The sequence below is a fragment of the Scyliorhinus torazame genome, chromosome 7 (assembly GCF_047496885.1).
Source record: "Scyliorhinus torazame isolate Kashiwa2021f chromosome 7, sScyTor2.1, whole genome shotgun sequence".
Lineage (NCBI taxonomy): Eukaryota > Metazoa > Chordata > Chondrichthyes > Carcharhiniformes > Scyliorhinidae > Scyliorhinus > Scyliorhinus torazame.
The window spans coordinates 31,838,693-31,858,615 of record NC_092713.1 but is presented as its reverse complement, the minus strand read 5'-3'; the positions used below and the strand labels follow the sequence as shown (position 1 = coordinate 31,858,615).

At 43.8% G+C, this 19,923-nt stretch overlaps 1 protein-coding gene across 1 annotated transcript in view; it reads right to left on the bottom strand.

Moving 5' to 3' along the window:
- The window catches only part of rpap2 (RNA polymerase II associated protein 2), a 152,415-nt gene that overhangs the window by 15,279 nt on the left and 117,213 nt on the right, over positions 1-19,923 (bottom strand). The window contains exon 11 of the mRNA XM_072510486.1: positions 1,609-1,766. Coding sequence (XP_072366587.1) covers positions 1,619-1,766 — 148 coding nt within the window. The 3' untranslated portion in view covers positions 1,609-1,618. The remainder of the gene's footprint in view (positions 1-1,608; positions 1,767-19,923) is intronic.

The window sequence follows — 19,923 nt, the reverse complement described above, 5'->3', positions numbered from 1 at the left end:
AAAGATTATTGGCATAAAAAGTGATGTAGATGGGAGCATAAAATTAGAGATATTGACAGATTGAGTGATCAAAACTGTATCAGATGGATATATTTTGGACGAAAACAAAGGATACATCTGAATATTCATCAAAATGGTGAAAAGCTCGCAAAGGTGGAAGTCCAAAGAGATTTAGTGGTCCATGTACATAATCACTAAAATGGAGTGGTCCGGTGTAAAATATTACCAAAAAGGTGAAATGAATGTTAGCCTTTACAACCAAGAATTTTACTATGTCTATGCAAAGTCCAGGTTGGACTACATCGAGAGTAGTGTGTGCAGCGCTGGGCACCACACCTCATAAAGGATATACTGATCTTGGAAGGAGTGCAGCAAATGGATCAGAGTGCAACTAGGTCTCCAAGTTGAGAAACAGTTACCTAAATTAGGTCAAGGGGCTATTTGATTGAGATTTTAAAAAGAATTTTTGAAGAAATTAAGATGATAGGAAATTAATAGAAAACCTTTTCAGTTGATGGAGAAGTCCAGGACAAGGAGGCTTAATCATTAAATGAGAGCCAAGTCCTTCCAGAGAATAGTTAGGGACACTTCTTCACAAAAAAGGTGGTAACTGTGCCTGGGTGGCACGGTAGCACAGTGGTTAGCACTGTTACTTCACAGCGCCAGGGCCCCAGGTACAAATTCGGCTTGGGTCACTGTCTGTGCGGTGTCTGCATATTCCCCGCATGTTTGCATGGGCTTCCTCCCACAAGTCACGAAAGACGTGCTGTCAGGTGAATTGGACATTCTGAATTCTCCCTCAGTAAACCCGAACTGGTGCCGGAGTGTGACGACTAGGGGATTTTCACAGTAACTTCATTGCAGTGTTAATGTAAGCCTACTTATGACACTAATAAAGATTATTATTCTAAAAGTGTCTAATTCTCCTATAAAAACAGTGGATGCCAGCTCAATTAATACCTTTAAATTTGAGATTGAGCGATTTTTGCTCGTCCAAAGGCATTAAAGGATATGGAGCCAAGGCAAGTGAATGGATCTGGGTGCAAGAAAGAAGCAAGTACACTTCCAACTATTAAGGTGTTAAAAACTGAATCAAATTTCCCAAAGGAGGACAGTTAATGTCTACTTGTGACAATAAAATTATTATCATGAACAAAAAATGAACAGAAAAAGAATGGATGCACCATCCCTGGGAAAGGATCTTTTTATTGCACTAGTAAAAAGAGTCAAATGAGTACTACCCTGATATCAGAAACAAGTTGGTGGAACTACATGCATGTTGATTATCTACATTGGTATTTTACACTTACTCCAAAATGAGGATACTAAACCAGGAAAAACAAAGTGTTCTAGAGCTCGTGAAGTGACAAACAGTCCATGCTCATGGTCAAGCAGAAATTGAATACTCAGAATAGAAATCTCCCTCCTGGACTACAAAGTTTAAAATTAAGAACACACTCAAAAGTAATTCCAGAAATATGAATTTAAATAGTCCAACAATAACCAAAATGACTATGCCATTGCTAATAAGCAATGATTAAACATTTGCTTTATCTTATTCAAACTATGATGGTCTCGTATTTATATTTTAAAACATTAGTTCCTGACCTCATCATTCTCAATTGTTGTCAGGACATTTGAAAATGTTCGTCAAGTTCTCCAGGTCTTCACTCTGGATATTAACTTCTTTCATAATTGTCGATATAAACAGTTCTGAGGTGAGCCTCTGCACAGATTCCTGTAGTAGTGAAATCTTCACAGTTAGCCTGCATTAAAACAGATATTCGGATTGTAAGAAAACATTTAAAAACAGGTTTGAATTTGCTCAATATTCAAACAGTCTCCTTTAAAAAGATTTTACAGAGATTTTTTAAAAATATCAATTTTTACACATCTGATAATAGGTACATAAAATAGGAAAAACTAAAAGCTCTCAAAGTAGTTGCTAGCTAATCAGATCAGAACATTTAGACTATCTATGAATCTGGGACACAAAATTAAGCAACTTCAATCGACAAAGTAGCTTATTCTATACATTATTTTCCAACAGAAAAACACCCTCCGTGGTTGCTTGTCTTTTTTTTTTAAAAAGGTATTTTTATTCGGCAAATTTACAACATTTTCACATTACAAAAACAACCCCAGCAACCCCAAACAAACAAACAAAACTTCCCCCCCACCCCCCTGAAAGCCTTGCTCCCTCAGCAGTCAACGGTAATCAACTCTCAAAAGTGAATGGTGAACAAACCCCTCCTTCAACCCCCTCAGATCAAACCTCACCTTCTCCAGGGTCAAAAACCCGCCACGTCGAGGCACAGAGTGGAGAAGTTGTCCTCCACCCCAACAAGAGCTGCCTACAAGAGATCAGAGAGGCGAAGGCTAAAACACCTGCCCCCGCTTCCCTGCCCGCAGCTCAGGCTGGTCCGACACTCCAAATATGGCTTCCAGGAGACTGGGCTCCACATCCACATGTAAAACCCCTGAGATTGTACTGAACACTGCCCTCCAAAACCTCTCCAGCTTTGGACAGGACCAAAATATATGAACATGGTTCGCGGGGGGCTCCTCCCACATCACTCACAGACATCCTCCACTCCCTCGAACAGCCGGCTCATCCTTGATTGTGTGAGGTGTATCCTATACATTACCTTCAGCTGTAAAAGCCCCAGCCTCGCACACGAGGCCCAGGCATTCACCCGCCGCAGCACCTCACACCACAGTCCCTCTTCCAGCGCCACCCCCAGCTCTTCCTCCCACCTTGCCTTAATTCCCTCCATGAACACCCTATCCTCCTCCAGAATCCTCCCAGAAATTGCCGATGACCCCCCCGTCTCCAAAACCCCCCCTCCCCGACAACAAACCCATGATGCCCCCTAATCGGCATCCCCCCTGAACCTGCCCCCAGCTTAAGTGTCTCGAAATCTTCAACGTGGTCATCACCACTTGACTCACCGAGTACATTCCCGGGGCCTTCGGCATCACCGCATTTGCCGCCCAATACGAAAACAGCACGTTTGGGAGGCTTACCCCCTCCGCCTGCCGTCCCCTCCGCAGTACCACCCTCCTAATCCTGTATCCAGGCGGCACCAACCAATACTGGTCCCATAAAATTCCTCAAATACTTTATTAATCTGCTCCACAGCCACCACCAACCTCCCCGCCATATCCCGTGCCCAAACTATCTCCTTCGCCACTGCCTCCCTCTGGAGCTGGCCGGCCAGCATACGTCTTCCCTTCTCCCCATATTTGTAAACAGTCCTCCTCACCCTTCTCAACTGACGCACTGCTTTCACAGTGGACAACTGGTTGAACCTCGCCTTCCTCTTAACCAGGAGACCAGGGTCTGAAGGAAATCAGTGTTGGTAGAGAAATGGTGTTGGGAACATTAATGGGATTGAAGGCCAATAAATCCCCAGGACATGATAATTTACATCCCAGAGTACTTAAGGGAGTGGCCCAAGAAATAGTGGATGCATTGGTGGTCATCTTCCAAGATTCTATTGACTCTGGAACAGATTGGAGGGTAGCTAACGTAATCCCACTATTTAAGAAGGTAGAGAGAAAACAGGGAATTATAGACCAGTCTGCCTGATATTGGTAGTGGGGAAAATTCTAGAGTCCATTATAACAGATTTAATCGCAGAGCACTTGGAAAACAGGGGTAGAATCGAACAGAGACAGCATTGATTTATGAAAGGGAATCCTGCTCGACAAATCTACTCGAGTTGATGAGGGGGAGCCAGTGGACTCGGGTCCTTTAGACCTGTAGAAGGCTTTCAACAAAGTCCCACATAAGAGATTAGTGTGTAAAATTAAAATGCATGGGATTGGGAGTAGTGTATTAAGATGGATAGAAAATTTGTTGGCAGACAGGAAACAAAGAGTAGGGATATATGCGTCTTTTTCCAAATGGCAGGCAGTGACTAATGGGGTACCGCAGAGATCAGTGCTGGGACCCCAGTTATTCACAATCTATTAATGATTTATCTGAGGGAACTAAATGTAATATCTCTAAATTTGCAGATGGCACCAAACTGGATTGGAGAGTGAGCTGTGAGGAGGATGAGGAGATGCTTCAGTGATTTGGACAAGTTGAGTGAATGGGCAAATGCATGGTAGAAGCAGTATAATGCGGATAAATATGAGGTTATCCATTTTGGTAGAATAAACAGGAAGGCAGATTGTCTGAATGGCTATAGATTCAGAGAGGGAAATGTGCATCGAGACCTGGGTGTCCTTGTACACCAGTCACCGAAAGTAAGCATGCAGGCGCAGCAGGCAGTAAAGAAAACAAATGGTGTGTTGGCCTTCATAGCAAGGAGAGAGAGAAAGAGATAGAGAAAGAGAGAGACTGAGACTCACAGAAACCTATAAAATTTGAACAGGAGTAGACAGGATAAATGCAGGAAGGGTGTTCCTGATGGCAGGAAAGTCCAGAACTAGGGGTCACAGTCCAAGGATTGACATGAGGAGACATTTCTCCACCTCGAGAGTGGTGAGCTTGTGGAATTTACCACCACAGGAAGCAGAGGAGGCCAAAACATTGTATGTTTTCAAGAAGCAGTTACATATAGCTCAAGGGGAAAGGGATAAATAGATATTGGGGGATGGAAGGTGCGGATCAGATTATTGAGTTGGATGATCCAGCCATGATCATAATGAATGGCAGGCAGGTTTGAAGGGCCGAATGGTCTATTCCTGCTCCTATTTTCTACTATGGGCAGCACGGTAGCATAGTGGTTAGCATTATGGCTTCACAGCGCCAGGATCCCAGGTTCGATTCCCGGCTTGGGCCACTGTCTGTGCGGAATCTTCACCTTCTCCCCATGTCTGCGTGCGTTTCCTCCGGGTGCTCCGGTTTCCTCCTACATGTTCCGAAAGAGGTAATTTGGACATTCTGAATTCTCCCAGTGTAACCGAACAGGTGCTGGAATGTGGCGACTAGGGGCTTTTCACAGTAACTTTATTGCAGTGTTAATGTAAGCCTACATGTGACAATAAAGATTATTATATAGCACATTTAACATAGTAAAATGTCTCAAGGTGCTTTGCAGAAGTTTCAAACAAAATTTGACAGTGCCATGTGAGGAAATGTTAGGACAAGTTACAAAAACTTGATGAAGGAGGCAGGTTTTAAACAGTGACTTAAAGGAGGAGTTATAGAGATGCAAAGAGGTTTCAGGAGAACATTCTAGAATTTAGGGCCTACATAGTTGAAGGCATTTGAGGTTGGAGAGATCAGAGTCAAGGATCCACAAAAAAACAAAGTTCACAGCTTATAGGAGGTAGGAATAGAGCGAGACGTTTAAGAGATTGGGAGGGGCAAGGCCATGGATGAGTTTGTAAACAAGGAAGGAAATTTTAAAATCAAAGCAGAGCCAGATCCTTAGCTAACATAGGCCAGCAAGCACAGAGTGTAGGGTGAACCAGGACTTGGTGGGAGCTAGGATACAACCACAAGTGATTTGGATAAGTTGTTTATCGAGGGTGGAAAATGGGACAAAATGATGACAGTAAATGCCAGTAAATTATTGGGTAGCTCAGAACTGTGAAGCATACATGCCACTTTTTGGGATACCATTTTTCCAGTTTTAATTTTCTTCATCTTTCATTTCTGTTTGTATAGTGGAGATAGTCAGTCTTATAAACAGGACAGAGGACTTTCAGATACACAACCTTAAATTTCTGATGCAAACCAACACTGCCTTGTGAAAAATGATTTCCATCATTCACTTTATAGATGCATATAAATTTCACAGCAGATGACTTCAGCAAGTTTTGGCTTGATACAATGAACTTTAGAAATCTTGTGCTTCAAACATCCACGCTTGCAAGATGTCAAGTTAAACACTATTTACCGACAATCAGTGTTATTATCTGAAATAGTTTGCAACATATGGTTAATGCAGATTTTTTAATCTACCTGCAATTTTCTGTAAACAAGCTGAGGTTATATAAACAGCCATAAATGCACACCTTTTAATAAAAAATTTAACAGGGAGGGTAACCAGAACAGGTAATCAAGTTCCCTCATCTAAATGGGGGGGGGGGGGGGGGGGGGGGGGGGGGGCTCCGGTTTCCTCCCACAGTCCAAAGATGTGCAGCTTAGGTGGATTGGCCATGCTAAATTGCCCTTAGTGTCCAAAAAGGTTGGTTGGATTATGGGGATAGGGTGGGGGGGTGGGCTTAGGTAGGATGCTCTTTCCAAGGGCCGATGCAGACGCGATGGGCCAAATGGCCTCCTACTGTACTATTAATTCTATGAATCATTAAATGTAAACGTCGCCCAGTCGCAGAGGATCATAGACTGCACTCCCCTTTGAGAGAGAGCTGACTGGTGATGATTTAACCCGAGGGTCATCACACCGCAGGTGAGGGGCAGGGTTGAGAAGGCAGTGCCTTCATGACTAACCTCAGCTGGTACAGAAATTGAACACGCACTGTTGCCGTCACTCCGCATCACGAACCAATTGAGCTAACCAACTAATAGTTTGGGTCCTAGATAAAGAAGATTCAGAGCTGCAAACACAAGGTACAATTCAAGGAATCATGCTATCAAGAATCTACATAAATACTTAATTTTGTCAGAGCAAGCTGAATCAAGCAATACTAAAGATTACAGTTTCCAGTCACAAAGGATTTTCTTTTTTTAATAACAAAGCCTTGAACAGGATTTCTCAACAGTGCATCGTATCAAAGACTACCCGCAACCAATCAACATGTTTTCTTCTTCCAAATTTAAAAACCACAGACTTTTCTGAGACAGTATTTGTCTAAACCTTTTGAACAAAACACCTCTGGAACTGCATATTAAATAATTCCTCTGATTTGCTCCTACAAATTAAAAACTCATATGGACTGTCAATGATTATAGAAACATTTAGTCACCTGATGCTGAGAGAATAGGACTCATTTGACATCTGTTTACAACCAGAGCAATTTAATGGAAAACTTTGAATTATTTAAGCTTAAAAAAAGACAGGAGCTGCAATTGTAGACATGAAAATATTAGAAACAGCTTTTACTGACTAACTTAAAGACAAAATTGTCAAAACGTTTTTGTACAAATATTTAAATGTTTCATGTTCCAGAAAAGCTAAAAGCACATAAATGCTTTGGTAGCTTACATGTTGCACAAACATAATATAAAGTGAATAAATGCAAGATATGAGGACAAGAAAGAGTATGTTGGTGAGGGGGAACACCTAATTTATATAAGTGAAACATTTGAAGACCACACGTTCAAACAGGTTACACTGTTCTGAAAGCAGTAAAAAGGCATTTCAAGGTGAACCCAAATTTCGAAATAAAACAAAAGCCAGCATTGCAAACAAATTTTGCTGTGGAAACAAAGTCAGGCTCAATTCAATACAAAAAGTTGGGAAAGGGAAGAATGGTCTGAATATTATCTCAATTATTTTTATCACTCCAAAAATCTAAGATTTGATTTAATAAGAAAGAGACTTTTGATTGGAAAATTCAGTGATTGGGGAATATATTTTATTCTTAAAAATTAGATCATGAATATAAAATTACATTTTCCTTGGTGCAGCAGTTATCTTTAATTGAACATGTTTTGTACAGGCAATTTAATTAACTGGTGGATCTTCTCTAACGAATACTATATATAGGTGGCACAGTGTGGCTATACTCAGTTTATGTTGAACTACAGAGGAATTAACACAAGATCAGTCAGCAAGTGTTCATGAGACAATGAGTATCCTAACAGAAAGAATCTTTTAAATAGCTCACTAAAAATAAAAACAAAGAGAACACCATATATTTTTTAAAGACTGTGTTTTACACCATTATGACTATTTACAAGCGCATAACCAAATCCACCACATTGCAGGAGACTGATCAGTCCAGAGAAGTTGCCAACAGTAAGTGTGGTGTACAGAATATATCTTCAGCTACTTCTGTATGATTTTAGTGCTGCTGGTTGCCAACAGAGGCCTTGCACAGATAGCAACTAACATAAGCTAAAGTCACCAGTTTAAAAATATATATTTTTAAAGTGGAGAACACCCACTTAGAAAGAAGATAAGGTACTTATATATTTGATTTCACCTTCGCCTAGCCCCGATAGTTCAGTAACAAGCTTATATAAAATATATGCAGTTAAGGATAACTGCTGCACAAAAGGACTGTCATTTTATATTTGGAAGTCAATCATTTCATTTCATAGAATCGCTGGAATGTGGCAACTAGGGGCTTTTCACAGTAACTTAATTTGAAGCTTATTTGTGACAATAAGCGATTTTCATTTCATCCTATAATAATTTGCGAAGCTAGAACGGAAGCTGGTTGCCTTACAGTACTGTACTTCTTCTGTACTACAGCATGACTATTGGTGGGAGGCTGTAATTACAGACAATTCCCATTATAAATATAGATGGGAATATGCAAAGGAAAGGGTTGATTGAGAAAATGTCCACAGAAACAAGATTACTATAACAATCAATTATTTTTTCTGTTCCAATAAATAACACTCTGTTTTGACACCGACATCAGCACTTAGTGTGTGATAATTTGTTGCAACAACAACATGTATGCTAACTAAACAGCCACAGTAGCATGCACATCTGCAGTGTATTGGACTCCACTTTGCAGCCAGTTCACATGGTGATGAAATAACAGCAATCTGATCATGATTGAATTTTGCATTCAGTTTGAGGGTGAGAAGAGTGTATTAAATTTAAATAATCGCGGGCAGCATGGTGGAGCAGTGGTTAGCACTGCTGCTTCACGGCGCGGTGGTCCCAGGTTCGATCCCGGCCCTGGGTCACTGTCCGTGCGGAGTTTGCACATTCTCCTCATGTTTGCGTGGGTTTCACCCCCACTTCCCAAAGATGTGTAGGGTAGGTGGATTGGCCACACTAAATTGCCCTTAATTGGAAAAAATGAATTGGGTATTCTAAATTTATAGAATTGTTTTTTAAAAAATAAGGGCATTTATAAGGGCATGAAGATAGAGCTGGCTAAAGTGAACTGGGAAATTAGCATAAGGATCTGTCAGTAGAGTATATACCCAACCTGTTCAACCTTTCTTAAGATAAGACCTACATGCCAGGAATGAGCCAAGTCAGCCTTCCCTGAACTACTCTAATGCAATTATATATTATTTTAAAATAAGGAGACCTAAACTGCACATAGCCCACCAATGTAGTTTTATCAAGGCTCTGTACAACTTCAGTAAAACTTCTCCACTTTTGTATTCCATTCTCCTCGCAATAAACCAACATTCTATTTGCCTTCTTAATCACTTGTTATAACTTCATACTAACTTTTTGTGATTCATGTACCACGACACTAGAGCCCTCTGCACCACTGAGTTCTGCAATCTCTCTTCATTTAAATAACATAATGCTTTTCTATTATTCCTACCGAAGTGGACAATTTCAGATTTACCCACATTATATTTCATCTGCCAAATTCTTGCCCACTCACTTGATCTATCTATTATCCTTTGCAGACTCCTTACCCCCTCTTGACAACTAATAATAATAACCTTTATTGTCACAAGTAGGCTTACATTAACACTGCAATGAAGTTACTGTGAAAAGTCCCTAGTCACCACATTCCAGCGCCTGTTCGGGTATACGGAGGAGGAATTCAGAATCTCCAAATTACCTAACAGCACATCTTTCGGGACTTGTGGGTGGAAACCGGAGCACCTGGAGGAAACCCACGCAGACACAGGGAGAACGTGCAGACTCTGCACAGACAGTGACCCAAGTGGGAATCAAAACTGGGACCCTGGCGCGTGAAGCAACAGTGCTAACCACTGTGCTACCATGCCTTGATTACTTTTCTTTCTATAGGGGAAGACCACAGCCAGGACAAAAAAGGTCAAAGTGTAGGTGAATTGCATAAGTATAGTTTTCTTTAAATTCATCATCACATATTTTCAACAATGGTGCACGAATAATTGTTCTAGCATTGCCAAATCTTCCCTGTAATAAGAGATGAATTCAACATAATAAAACTTGTATGATGTCACATAAAGGGTTGTGTACACAACTTGAGATTTCAGCGAGAGCAACAAATAATCTTGCCATTGGTTAACATTCTACTCTACTTTCTCGGTTCTATGGCCAGAGGAGATGTGGGTGGCACAGTCGCACAGTGGTTAGTACTGTTGCTTCACAGCGCCCAGGGTCCCAGGTTCGATTTCTGGCTTGGGTCACTGTCTGTGCGGAGTCTGCACGTTCTCCCTGTGTCTGCGTGGGTTTTCTCCGGGTGCTCCGGTTTCCTCCCACAAGTCCCGAAAGACGTGCTGTTAGGTGAATTGGACATTCTGAATTTACCCTCTGTGTACCCGAACAGGCACTGGCGTGTGGCTACTAGGGACCTTTCACAGTAACTTAATTGCAGTGTGTTAATGTAAGCCTATTTGTGACAATAATAAAGATTATGTGCACCAATAAACACAATTTAGTTTTGTTCATGATAAAATTTTTCAGATTATGATGTCACATGGTGGGTGATAATAGTGAACTCTATAAGACAAATTCTAAAAGGAGCTTAGGAGGATGTTCAGGGGCAATGTTCAAGAATGATCCCTAGTTTAAAGATGTGCCAGCAATGGCTCAGTTGGTGGTACAGGAGGTTGTGGGTTCAAGTGAAATACTGAGGAAGTACTGCACTGTCAGAGGTGCTGCCTTTTGGATGAGATTCTAAAAGTGAGGCACATCTGCCTTCGCAGATGGTTGTAAAAGGCACCATGGCATTATTTTGAAGGAGAGTAGGGAGGTTCTCCTTAGTGCACTGGTCAATATTTAGGCCTCCAGCAACATCACAATAGCAAATTATCTGGTCATTTTTACATTGCTGTTTACAGCAGTTTGTGGTGCACAAATTATCTGCCATGTTTCTGACATTACAACAGTGACTGCACCTCAAAAGTACTTAATTAGCTGTAAAGTGCTTTGGGACATACATCCAATGCTTACAAAAGGCACAATACAAGTGCAAGTGCAAGAGGGGGCCAGTTTAGTTCAGTTGGCTGGACGGCTGGTTTGTGATGCAGAGGGAGGCCAACAGCACACAGGTTCAATTCCCGTACTGGCTGAGGTTATTCAGCAAAGGCCCCGCCTTCTCAACCTTGCTCTCGTCTTAGGTTAAATCACCACCAGTCAGCTCTCCCCTCAAAGGGGAAAGCAACCTATGATCATCTGGGACAATGGTGACTTTACTTACTAGAAGTGCAAGTCTTTCTTTTCTTTAAAAGGAGAATCTCAGTCACTTAGAGATGCTTAGAGCTGGATCCATTTACTCTGAAGAGTATAAATTGCAGTTAGTGATAAGAAGCATCCAGGCATCATGTGTGGGGCAGGTTGGGTGGACCTGTAGGTATTTCCTGGCCCATCATTTTCATACGTTATTATGTATCTTGTAAAGGAAAGAACAACTGGCAGAAAATCCTTTCCCGATAAAACAGGTATTATACCGGAAAAATAAATTTGCCACAAATAATTCAAACCAATTCCTTCTATTATAGAGCAGCCTGGTGTCAAAGATCTTTCATCACTCAAATCATCACATGCTCAGTCCCCTGCTGTATCCAAAATAAAGCGAAGATAGAATCTAGCAAAAAAGCTTTGCTGAATGCAGCCTCCAGGGTAGAGTTTCCATTAGAAGTGATTAATATTTGATGGAAGCTCCTGAAAAGCTAATGCCTATCTGGTGACCAATTTAAACACTTTTGAAGTTCAAGGCCAGCATGTCTAAAAAAACACTCATGTTTACAAATAAAAGTCTCAATTTTATATAGCAAACAGCACCAATTTTTGATTTGTAGTAAATCTGACACGGCAATACTAAAAAAGACTTAAGACTATTAGCCCAAATAAACATGAATAATTTACAAAATACACAAAATGTATTTGTTGCTCAATTATATCACCTCAGTTCTTGTGAAGTAAGTAGCAAAGTAGGAACAGGAAGCAGTAAGCCATTCAGACCCTCAAGCCTGGCCAGCCATTTTATGAGATTATGGCTGATTTGTGCCTCAACTCCATTTAACTGCCTTTATTTCATGTTCCTTGGCATAGTCACCTGATATATTTTCCAAACAAAACTATCAAACATAGTCTCAATCGACAAATCACCTACATTTCTTTGAAGGGGAAGAAGGAAATTCTGCACTGTAAATTCTATGAAATCTGCACTGTAAATTCTATGAAATCTATGGAAGAATGTTCCAGATTCCCACTATCTTGTGTAAAAGTCTTTTGTAATTTTACTCCTGAAAGATTTCCCTCTAATTTGATTGTCCCACCTCATTCAAAATTCCCCCACCAGAGAAGTTTCTCTGCATTCAACCTGTGAAATTTCTTAATTTTTAAAAACCTTGATTCAACTTTTGAAACTTAAGGAACAAAAAAAAGTTTACACGACTTAACCTTTTATCATTCTGGCAAACCTGTGCTGACTCCATCAAAGACCAATATAGATTTCCTAAGGTGCAGTACCCAAGTTTGAAGAAAGCACTCCAGATGAGGGCTGATCAAGGCTCCATCAGGTTAGGAATACCTTCCTCCTCCTTCTACTTTAGCTCCCTTTGAAATAAAAGCTAACATTCTTTTAACTATTATTAAATATTATCATTACCATTTCTTTTTTTATATAAATTTATATCAATTTATAATACCCAATTATTTATTTATTTTTTCCAATTAAGGGGCTAGTTTAGCTCAGTGGGCTAGACAGCTGGTTTGTAATGCAGAGCAAGGCCAGCAGCGCGGGTTCAATTCCCGTACCAGCTTACCCGGACAGGCACCGGAATGTGGCGACTAGGGGTTTTTCACAGTAGCTTCATACTGATGACAATAAAAGGTTATGATTAAACTATTATTATTATTAATTTAGCGTGGCCAATCCACCTAACCGGCACATAGAACATATAGAACATAGAACGATACAGCGCAGTACAGGCCCTTCGGCCCACGATGTTGCACCGACATGGGAAGTCAAAAAACAAAGCCATCTAACCTACACTATGCCATCTTTGGGTTGTGGGGGTGAAATCCACGCAGGCATGGGGAGAATGTGCAAACTCTACACGAACAGTGACCCAGGGCCAGGATTCGAACCCGGGTCCTCAGCGCTGCAGTCCCAGTGCTAACTACGCCACATGCCGCCTCTTTTAACTATTTCTGATTACTTTTTGTGTCAATGCTTTCGCTTTTAGTAATTTATGCACAGGACTATCAAATTGTTTTGTTCCTTTATAGTTTCTAGTTTGTCACTATTAATATTTTGATTGGGCTTTCTTGGGTATCCCAAAGAGATGACATCATACTCCCTACATTAACTCCATCTGCCAGTTTCCCACTCACATAATCTGCATTGTAACTTTCAGCTTCCATCTGCACAATTTACTTTGCCTCCTAATTTAGTGTCTTCTGGAAACTTGGACACACAACTATCTGTTTCATCATCCAGGTAATTAATAAGACTAGTGGAAAATGGAGACCCTAATATAGATCCCCAGGGAACACTCATCACATCCCACCAGAGTACACGCCCTTTTCCCAAAAGCAAAATATTGCAGATGCTGGAAATCTGAAATAAAAACAAAGATTGCTGGGAAAACCCAGCAGGTCAGGCAGCATTCTGTGTGGAGAAACAGCAAATGGATCGAGTTTTCAGGTTGAGTGACCTTTTAGATGAGCACTTGCAACGCCATAGCATGTAAGGCTATGGAGCAAGTGTTGGAAAATGGGATTAGAATAGATAGTTGGTGCAGACACGATTGTCCGATGGGCCTCTTTCTGTGCTTATGACCATGATCCTATGACTTCATCGGAACTGAAGAGATAGAAAGAAATGTGTGGCTTATAAACCAGTGGAAGGAGGGAGAGGCAGAAGAACAAAAGGGAAGCTCTGTAATAGGGAGGGCGGCAGTGGAGATTAAATAACAAAATATTTTACAATGCAACAGTCAAAGAGAGTGGTAATTGGTATAGCAAACACACAAGACGTGTCCAAATGAGGTGTGAATAGCTACTTAAAAATCATTTGAATGCAGCAGGAAGGGATAAAGAAACAAGTAAAGACTCAGCAAAACAAAAAAAGGAAAAGAAAACATTGAACAAAATTAAAACACAGATTATGATCTAAAGTTGCTAAGTCCAGGAAGCTGTAGAGTGCTGTAGAGGGTTAAGGCCCATAAGGCCAGACCGTTAGACACCAGTTAAGTTTTGTTATAGGGGCTAAGGCACATGCATGTATATATTTGTTCACACTAAGCTGTAGAGTGTTGAGTTGAAAGACAAGGGGCGCGATTCTCCGCTCCCGTTGGGAGAATCGCCTGGGTCGCCAAATTTTCCCACTATGCCGGTCCGACGCCCTCCTGCGATTCACAGAAGCGGCCAGACCGGCACAATTGCGTTTTGCACGGTGCGGTACAGTGAATCGCCCGAGACAGCCAAAATGGCGATTCACCGGTACCCCCGTGATTCTCCGGCCCGGATGGGCAGAGCGGCCAGCCCAAAACGGCGGGTTCCCCCTGGCGCCGTCCACACCTGGTCGCTGCCGGCGGGAACAGTGCAGGAACGCTGGGGGAGCGGCCTGCGGGGGGGGGGGGGGGGGGGGGGGGGGGGGGGGGGGGGGGGGGGGGCGAGGGGGGATCCTGCACCGGGGGGGGCCTCAAATGGGGTCTGGCCCGCGATCGGTGCCCACCGATCGTCGGGCCGGCCTCTCTGAAGGAGGACCTCCTTTCCTCCGCAGCCCCACAAGATCCGTCAGACATCTTCTTGCGGGGCGGACTCGGAGAGGACAGCAACCACGCATGCGTGGGTTGGCGCCGGCCAACCCGCGCATGAGCAGGTGACGCCAGTTATGTGGCGCCGGCCGCGTCATGTATGTGGCGCTGCCTTTACGCGGTGCCAAGGCCTGGCACGCGTAAATGACGCAGCGCTCTTCCTAGCCCATTATCGGGCCCTGAATCGGTCGGGATAGGGGCCGTTTCGCGCCGTCGTGAACCTCGACGGCGTTCACGACGGCGCGAACACTCTGCCTCCATTTCGGAGAATCCCGCCCAAGGTGCTGTTCCTCGATCTTGCATTGAACTTCACTGGAACACTGCAGCAGATGGTGGACAGATAGATCTCTCAAAATATTTAACCAGATTAATCAGACATGACCTACCTTTCACAAATCCATGCTAATTTTCTTATTACAATTGCAAGCCGATACAAACACTCTGCTAGACAAACTAAAATTATATTTCATAAGTATATTTATTGGCTTTGTGGAAAACCACGGCATAAAATGAAGTTAAGGGAATTTCCACATCCAATCTGTTCTTCAAATGTCATATGTGTTTTATATAACAAAATTACAACAGTAGATTGAATGGAGAAAATAAATATTGTTTAAAATAAGGATGCTTTGTAGTTTGCATGTCACAATATCACAAATCTAGGCAGCAATTCAAAAATGAATGCAAGTCTCAGTTGGTTTGTATCCTTCAGGTAAAATACAGATGACACATTTGGAAATCAATTCACTGAGTTATAACTGCATGTGATACACTTACCACAGTGAAACAGGACAAGTTCAAGTATACAATGCTGTAAGGCAAATCTGAAGTACAAATCAGGCATCCTATATAGAATTAGATGTGTCATCAGTTCAAAAACACTCAGAAGGGCCACAAGCATAAGTTCTTTAAGGCAGCACAAAGAAATCTTGGTGCGATCTCATTTATTCAAATACTGGTTACATATCTGAATGTATTTTTAAACTTTGAAGCTAAATATTAAAATCTGACCCAGAAAGTATCTCACGATATTTCACTGAATTTGTTACTTCCTGGACTGAAACAATAATCTTGATTGAAGACTTGCCACGCACTCAAAACATTTTCACAATTTTCCACTGACGTAACTGGCCAGGGGTATGTACATCGTACCCCACCTCTCCTGGGGTGATGAGCTCAGGCCACACACAACGTCCACCCATTCTACACCTCCCCCCTCTCTGGCCAGCCCAGACGACCCCTCTCACCCATCTGACAGAGTACCGAGGCAGGTTGTAACAGGGTAAACAAATATATACATACATGTGCCCTAGCCCCTATAACTAAACTAAACTGGTGTCTAACGTTCTGGCCTTACGGGCCCCCAGGTGGTACATCAGGAGTGGAGGTGGCCTGCTGCGATTCCCGCCCTGCGATCTGGGGCCCCATTGGCAGCCGTCTTCTGGGGCTAACGGGCCTGGCTGAGCCCAGCTGCTGCTCGGTGTCCCTGGGTGACATGATGCCGCCCTGTTCTGCTCGCTGCTCACCAGATGCGCCAGGGATCGGGGGGGGGGGGGGGGAATACCAAGTGCACCTTCCTCTTTCAGGGTGCCTGATGGCCCTTGGGCTACTCCATGGGACGTGGCGTGAGCGGACTATTCCCGGAGGCTGCTGCGCCACCTGGCCCTGCCAGTCCTGAAAGCCCGCTCTGGTCTCAACTAGGGTGTGCATGATGATGGTCATGGCGCACAGGGAGTGGGCCATTCCATCTGGGACTGTGCCACATCATGCTGTGACTGTACCACCAGCTTCTGGATCTGTGACACATCAGCCAGTGACTATGCCATCTCCCTCTGAAATTGTGCCACCTCTGTGTCTGTGTCTATTCGGATAGGGCCTGGGCAACGCTGCCGACGTTCTCAGTCATGACCCGCTGTGACTGAGCCACGCTCAGGAGTACTGCTGCAACGCCTAGGTGGCTCTGGCACATGGCTGCCTGTGAGAGGGCAGCCCTGTCCTGGGCATCAGCCAGCGCCTGCACAGAATGCCCCAGTCCTTGGACATGCTGCTCCATAGCCTTTGCCCCCAATGCCTCCACCGCGGACGCTACCTGTGCGGTGTTGGCCTGGGTGGCAAGTATGGTCGGCATCACCACCTGCTCCTGCACGCGGTTGGACACCTCCAACTGCACCTGCAGGTGCTGGATGCTCACCGAGGTGAGCGTCTCTGGTGGAGGGTGTTGGAGACAGCTGTGACGGAAAGTCTGGGTCATCCCCAGATTCGAGCTCCAGGTGTCCTGGGTTTCGGGTCGAGGGCTCCTACCCGTACTGATAGGCACATGGTGGGTCCTCAGGTTGTGGCACTGACTTGGGGGTAGTGACATCAGAAGGACCTGCCCCATCACCAGCAGGTCTTGCAAGACAAGACAAAACAAGACGCATGATTAGAAGGCGGGCCGGGGGGAAGGGGGTGGGCGTGGCAGACGTGTTACGGGTCTCACTTCCTTGCCCGTGTCCGACCTCCACTCCGGCGACTTCCCTTTCTTCTGGCCCGCCAACCACGTCCCAAGGCCCTCTGCTCAGCCACGGTGAGGTGCTGCAGGTCCGGCGGTCGCCCCCCAGTTTCCATTCGCTCCCGGCGGTTATGGGCGGCATTCTCCTTGTGTGTGAGTGTGTGTGTGCATGGGGTGGGGTGGCCTCAGTGGCCAGGGTATCCGGCCATGCTGACCGGTATGGGTGCCGGCATGTGATGCAAGGTCGGGGTTCGGCCGCTCTCTGTGTGGGGTGGGGTTTGGTGCCAGGGGCACAGTGCTGCCTACTCACCCTGGCCGTCCCGAGGAGGTTGTGCAGTTTTGTACAGCACTGCATGCCGGTTGGGAAGCTGTTGTTCATGGTGCTGACGGCCTCTGTCATCTGAGCCCAGGCAGGGCGAATGGCAGCAGCTGGCAGCCTCCTTCCCGGGCTGGGGCCAGGGTTGCCTACCTCTCCTCCACGTCGTCCAGGAGGGTCTCCATAGAACATAGAACGATACAGCGCAGTACAGGCCCTTCGGCCCACGATGTTGTACCGACATGGGAAGTCAAAAAACAAAAGCCATCTAACCTACACTATGCCATTATCATCCATATGCTTATCCAATAAACTTTTAAATGCCCTCAATGTTGGCGAGTTCACTACTGTTGCAGGTAGGGCATTCCACGGCCTCACCACTCTTTGCGTAAAGAACCTACCTCTGACCTCGGTCCTATATCTATTACCCCTCAGTTTAAGGCTATGTCCCCTCGTGCTTGCCATTTCCATCCGCGGGAGAAGGCTCTCACTGTCCACCCTATCTAACCCCCTGATCATTTTGTATGCCTCTATTAAGTCTCCTCTTAACCTTCTTCTCTCTAACAAAAACAACCTCAAGTCCATCAGCCTTTCCTCATAAGATTTTCCCTCTTGGTGTCTGTGAACCTTGGTGCCGCGCGTCTTGCTGCCATCTTGTTAGCCGGGATGGTGTGTGGGGGAAGGGAAGTGTGTATATGCGGCTGCAGCTTGTCAGCCTCCTGTGTGTCAATTGCAAATCTGGCATCATTTCTCATTGGAATCAATTGTTTTACGTGGCGCTGGTGCTAGCCCCTTAACAGTCGTTGAATCGGTCCAGGTGTTGCTGTTGTGGAAGTCCATGAATCCTGCCCTGGCATCAACACTTAGTCTCAGGAATGGAGAATCCAGCCAATTTGTACACTGCACCCAGGATTCAAATTTACTACACTTCAAGCTGACAGCATCACGATTGGGAAGGTCAACTTCATTCCTCCCAAATTCAGGAATTACAAGGTCTAGAGAAGCTTGTGACTGTTGCCCAAGATGAAACAAACATAAAGTTGGTGGATGGTTCTAATTTCTCTGTTCGGCTCAAAACTGCACTAGATATTTCAATTACTGACTATGCTATCAAGGAACTTGCTTTTCCCGAAGCCGAAACGTTTCTGGAGGGTGTTTCTCATTTGTCGCTTCCTTCCCAAGGTGGTTACTCCTTGCAGATGTTGAGGTTCTTGTATAATTCACCCAAATGGACATCCACTATGTGAGAGGTTAGCCGTTGATAGGCTATTTGTATCAAGCATTGATCTGACCCTGGTCTCATTTACAAAAGCTAATTTCCCAAACTTTGACGTCTTGTTGCGAAGAGATCGATTACAGTCTTCCTTCCTTGCTCTCCCAGTATAACATTTATCCTCATATCCTCAAATCAGTGGTCACGATGCAAGTGGCTCACACAACAAGCTGGGACATTAATCATCAGATCTGGAACATATCAAACTCTATTGTGCTTCATTTCCTCAGACAAAACTGCATATTATTCCAAGATCTAAGCATTTCTTATCCACACCAGCTATAATCTCAAACTGCTAGATTCCTTCATTGCTACAACCAGGCTACCATACAGTTACCTCTGCTTTCTCTGCTTCCCCTCCATCTTCTTCCAATGACCTCAGTCCTAAATTGAAACCACTTGCAGTTTCTCTCCTGTCAGTTTCCTAACTCTTTCTATCATATCTTTAAACAGACCAGTCACCTGTTCACTCCCTAGAGCCTATACCCATTCCAATTACTCAATCAACTGTCCTTGCTTCCACAGCAACATTGTTAACAATTCATTTTCCTCTGGCAATTTTGTCCTTGCCTTAAAAACCAATATTATCATCCTACATTTAAAAAATCTCTTTTCTCCATAACGTCCTTGACATATGGCTGAATTCCACTGTGTCCATAGATGCTACAACCTCCTGCTCAAATTCTTCAGTCTGGTTTCCACCCACCTCACAGCACCAAAACATCTTGAGCTGTGGTTGAATTAATCAAAATCATCCTCTCTATGGCATTTGCCTGCTGATAATGCCATCTTCCTCTACGGGTTCTCCTCCATTACACAGCGGCATTTCTACCTGGCAGCAAGAATCCATGCATGTTCAGGGGTGGCTTTTCTTCCCTCCCTCTAACTTTCATTTTCAGAATCCATCAAGGATCTCTCCGTTGGACCCTGTTCTTACGTCACATGAAATGCCTTGGTGACATAGTCTGTAGCTTCCATATGTAAACTGATGACAGCAATCTTTATCTTTCCACCACATCTTAACTTCACAACCACAACAATGCTGCTACGTTGCCTCTCCAAACAGGTTTTGG